The sequence below is a fragment of the Dioscorea cayenensis genome, chromosome 19, assembly GCF_009730915.1.
Source record: "Dioscorea cayenensis subsp. rotundata cultivar TDr96_F1 chromosome 19, TDr96_F1_v2_PseudoChromosome.rev07_lg8_w22 25.fasta, whole genome shotgun sequence".
Taxonomy (NCBI): Eukaryota; Viridiplantae; Streptophyta; class Magnoliopsida; order Dioscoreales; family Dioscoreaceae; genus Dioscorea; species Dioscorea cayenensis.
In genome coordinates, this window is record NC_052489.1 from 3,035,081 (window position 1) to 3,040,620 (window position 5,540).

The 5,540-nt window shown below is 33.6% G+C and overlaps 1 protein-coding gene across 1 annotated transcript; it reads left to right on the plus strand.

The window, feature by feature from the left end:
* Positions 1–429: 429 nt before the first annotated feature.
* On the plus strand, positions 430–4,199 carry LOC120283420 (7-deoxyloganetin glucosyltransferase-like). Its single transcript, XM_039290102.1, has 3 exons — positions 430–559; positions 2,478–3,002; positions 3,092–4,199. Exons 1-3 carry the CDS (start codon positions 514–516, stop codon positions 4,030–4,032), a joined length of 1,512 nt encoding a protein of 503 aa, XP_039146036.1. The 5' UTR covers positions 430–513; the 3' UTR covers positions 4,033–4,199.
* The last annotated feature ends 1,341 nt before the right edge of the window (positions 4,200–5,540 follow it).

The window sequence follows — 5,540 nt, forward strand, 5'->3', positions numbered from 1 at the left end:
AATTGATAATAGTATATAAAATTAAAATTTTAAATATTAATTTTTTAAAAAAATAAATATTTAATTAATTATGTTTTCAAATATTTAAATATTATGTTTTTATATTATTTTGTATCATTATTAATTATTATAATATATTTTTAAATATTTTATTATTGATCCCTGTTCAATCCGATCAAATTTATTGACCCCTGATTTCTGAGTTTGACCGGGTCATTGTCCGAACCGGGTATGACAACTTTGCTAAAAATAAACAATCTTTTCTTAAAAAGGAGAAAACCAAAGGCTGGGGGCTTCAACGGAAGCGACACAAGAGACTTGCAACTCTGCCAGCCACATGTTATGCTGACTTTGGCTTAAAAGCCATATGTATTTAGTGGCCAGCAGTAATGGTGTGAGGCCACTAAAATTTAAGTTTGTGGTTTCTATTTAAGATTTATTAAAGGGCATGCAATAAATAACCTATAAAAATACAAAAATTGGGAAAAAAAAATAAAGAAAGAAATTCTGGAGATGCAGAGCATTTTCTCGCGGGACGAGCGGCTGCCAACAAAAAAGAGTAATATATGTTCTTCTTTCGGTTATTTTCCAATATTATTTGTATTTCCTATCATCATATTTGTGAAAAAAAGTTAGCTATATATTAGGTTTGTGGATATAGGCCAGTTAAGGACCAAACCAATTTAAATATCTTATGTCTTTACACTTCTACATAAATAAATTTTAGGGTTGTTACAATAAAATACTGAAATTTTTGGATTTTTGTATGTTATCAAAGCTTTTCTTCTTTTATTCAAATAAAAAAAAAAGGCTTTTCATCTAAATTCAATACTCCAATCAAATGTGTCTTCCTGCTTCTAATAATCACAACTAATTAGGGACTGTTTTAGTTTAATTAGCACATAAATACACAATTTTAACCTATAGACCAAAACGTTATTATAGAGAAAATAATTAGCAATAGAGAGGTGACACTACACGGTTCTAAGTATTGTTTTTATTTTTTCATTATAGAGCTAATTAAATCAAAATTAAGTATTAGAGAACCAATATCCATTTTCACTTAATTTGTCACAAACTTATTAACCTTCTTGGGCAAAATAAGTCATCAAATTTGCTCGATCTATTAAATAAGATCATATAATCTTATTATTTGTAATGATAATGTGCTAATGTTTAAATTATATATATAAATATAAAATATTCCTCTCTAGTTGATTTAAAAATATTGTGTTAACCAATGGGGCTTGTAGCCCAGTGGTACCTCGGATCCCTTCGTTGGAAGAGACACGAGTTCGATTCCCCCTGATTAGGCTCTTTAATTTCAAGAGTGTGAGGACTTTGTGGCAATTCCCCCGCCCACGTACGCCGGGGGGGTTGGCTCTTATCGTCCTACCTCAAAAAAAAAAAAAATTATTGTGTTAAAATATTTACAATAAAAGGTGAGTTACATTTTTGTTTGGTTTGTTTTATTTTTGTTTTTTTTTTATGTAAATAGGCGCATACCTCTTGCATTTAAGAGAAGTCAGGAGTGTGCACATGCGTAGAATTAATCCCTCACATGTTTATGTTCTCATTTTATGTGAGTTTGTGTTTCGATTTTGGGTCTTCCCTAAGATGAACATTTTAAATAAAAGACCCAATGCCAATGTACTAAGAAGCCATTAGTATCTTGTACTTTGCCCTACTATAAGAATGAAACCTCATATCTTGTTCCTCATTGAAAATATTTATAGAAATGTTCATAGGAAAAACACTTTATTATCATATATTCTGTTTGTGGAGTGGAATCTCTTTTCCATTATACTTATTATTCTTATCCACAAATGTAACAGAAGACAATAATGAGCTTTTATTAAAGTTTATACAAAAAATTCTCTCAAATTAAAATTGAACATTCAAATAAAATCATTAGATTCACAAAGTCTAATGAATATTAGATAATTCGTTTACAATTTGTTTTCAGTCTCTATAATTTTAAAAAATTTACTCAGTACTGTTACTGTCAAAATCCGTCTCTATTCAATGTAATCTTTTATCATACAAAATGATCACATAAATTTAAATCCGTATATAATAAAACTTAACAAATTTATGAATTATTATTTAAATACGTAATATTTATTTTGAATATTATTTTTTAATGATAATATATTTAATTATTGTCCAAGAAACAGACCTTTACATGCCATTATACCAAATGCCTTTCCCCAAGATTTGCTCTTTTTATCTTTTAAAAATACTTACACATTTAAATATCTAAAATTTTTTATAATAAAAGCAGATTGATATAATGAATTCAGGCAAAAAAAACAAGGTTCACTTAGAAATCAAATGCACGCAAACAGAAAGCCAATAACATAAAGAATTAACCTTCTTTTGTCTGCCACGAAAGCTCATATATACGGAGATCAAGTGTGTGTGTATATATATATATCAATACTATCATCTAAAGATCACACATTTAATTTGAACAGAGACATTGAGAGGAGATACATGCATGGCGTTGAAACCCCATGCAGTCATGATGCCATGTCCTGCACAAGGCCACATAAACTCCATGCTGAAGCTGGCCAAGCTCCTCCACTTCAATGGCTTCCACATAACATTCGTCCACTCTGAGTTCAACTACAACAGAATCATCAAAGCTAATGGAGCTTCTTCTCTCAAGGGATTAGATGACTTCCGTTTTGAGGCAATACCTGATGGCCTTCCTCCATCTGATGAGAGTGTCAACCAAGATTTAGAATCCCTTGCCAACTCGGTCCAGACCACTTGTGTAATCCCTTTTAGAAACCTCTTGATGAGGTTAAATGATCATCCATTGTCCGGAGTACCGCCCGTGTCATGTATCATCTCTGATTCATTTACTAGCTACACGCTAGAAGTTGCCAAGGAGCTCAATATCCCTGACTTCTTCTTCTGTTCTATCAGTGCATGTAGTTACATGGGGTTCATACACTACAAGGAACTCATTGCCAGAGGAATCACACCATTGAAAAGTATGCTACCTAAATAGCTTCTCTTCTAATTTATGTATATATATAATTAATCTCATCAGGATCGCTTGTTGTTTAATTTGTGTATGTAGGCGAGAGTGATCTCAGTAACGGATATCTGGACACACCAGTGGAGTGGATACCGGGTTTGAAGAACATTCGTTTGAGGGATCTTCCAAGCTTCATTAGAACTACTGATCCAGCTGACAAATTACTCAACTTTGTGAACATTGAAGCTCAGAAAGCATTTGAAGCCACTGCCATCATCATAAACACTTTCGATGAATTGGAAGATGAAGTTTTGAGTGCTATGGCATCAATTCTCCCTCCCCTCTACACTGTAGGACCTCTCTCCCTACTTTATAGCCAGTTCCCTATAACTAATGCCACATCAATAGTCTCAAACTTCTTGAAAGAGGATGAGAATTGTCTGGAATGGTTAAATAAGAGGGAGACGGGGTCAGTTGTGTATGTGAACTTTGGAAGTTTGGCAGTTGTATCTCATGAGCAGATGATAGAATTTGCATGGGGTTTGGCTAACAGCAAGCATCACTTCTTGTGGATCATAAGGCCAGACCTTTTGAAGGGTGAAGCCGCGGTGCTCCCTGAGGAGTGGTTGGATGAGATCAAAGAGAGAGGGCTGCTTGCAATCTGGTGTCCACAAGAGAGAGTGTTATCTCATCCATCAGTTGGCGGCTTCTTTACTCACAGTGGATGGAACTCTACAATGGAGAGTGTGAGTACAGGGAAGCCAATGATCTGCTGGCCATATTTTGGAGATCAACAAACAAACTGTAAATATGTTTGCAATGAGTGGGGGATGGGGATGGAGATTGATAGTGAAGTGAAGAGGGAACAGGTTGAGGAACTCATAGTGGAGTTGATGGATGGAGAGAAAGGGAAGGAGATGAAGAAGAAGGTGGTGGAATGGAAGCAGAAGGCCATGAGAGCTACAAAAGAGGGTGGTTCATCTTTCATGAACTACAAGAGAGTTGTCGATGAGTTGCTCCTCTTTGGAAGGAAATCTATCTGATTATTAATAAGGTATATAAATATTTAAATACACTTTTAGAAATAAAGTTGTAAGAATATTGTTTGAGGGGGGAGACACCCTTTTCCCTTGTGTCTAAAACTTATCCAATTATGTACTGTGAAACTATCTTAAAAGTAATCATATAATCTTTCTTCCATTTTTTTTTTAACAATTTCTTCTGCCTTTTTTGGTACTAAAACCTTTTATATATGTTTAATGATTATATATATTTTATCCATTTCTATTAAAAAATACCTTTTTGCAGTTAATGAATTTTAAGTGGAAGTAGATGAACTAGGTAAGCAATTTAATGTAAGAGATTGGAGAAACTTGCAACTATAATAACCACATGTTATGGATAATTGTGGCTTAAAAAAGCAAGTGGTATTTGGTGGCAGACAGTATGTCAGGTCCTGAACCCAGTCTGGCTGAACCTGGTCCGCAGACCCATAGGACAGGAGCCCAGTGAATCTGCAAGGCCTCAAACCTAACATAGAGCGAAGATAGAAAATAAACTGATAGAAGTACAAAATACAAATACACCTTAAGGGTTACAACTAGGTTCAAATACAGAGCAATGAAAATACAGAACGACCCACAAAGAGGTTCTTAAACAACCATACAACTGATAAACAGACATAAGACACAACTCCAAAGGAAAGTGTCTTCTTGAAGCTTTTTAAGATCCCTAGGTCTATGACTCCTGATCTGAAAATGATTTAAAACAAATCCATGAGCTCACTAGCCCAGTAAGCAATCCAAAAATAAAATGAAAACAAACGTTCAAATATGAAACTTGCACAAAATCAATAACACAAAATAGTGTGATTAAAACAAAAGGTCAAGCCGAACGTAACATATTCCTGAATAAGTCTTCAAATTCACTATAGATGCCAGAGGTCATTTGTTTACTCTCGATGACCCGAGCCAGAATATCAGAGGTCATTTATTTATCCTCGGTGACCCGAGACTGAATATCATATGGTCGTTGATTATTTCACCGAACGAACACAGTGCGAAACTGCAGTCTCATTTTCTAGAACTTCTTGTCGACAAGGTCAGGGTTTAACCCCCACTGACAGGATTGCATATTGCTTATTTGGAGACCAAAACATTTAGATACAAAAAATATTTGCAAGGTACGAGTTCCCAAAAAGAATCCGACATTTTTCAAGCTCACATATACTTAGAAATATTGAAAATTTCAAGATAATAAATGATTAACCAAATAAAATAAAATACCACAAGTTTAATTAATAGTGAAACCAAATAATTAATTATTCAAATAATCTCAAGGGTGAAATGCATAATTATTAATACAGTAAAATACCAAAAGGTGAAAATACAAGATTTAATGTATCTCATCATTCGAAGAATATAGCCCACTTATTTCCAAAATAACTAGATAAATAATTGCAAAAAGAATTAATGTAGAACATAGATGACCACAAATTCATAATGAAGATAAGCACAAATTCAGAATGAAGATAAGCAAAAAAAAATATAAA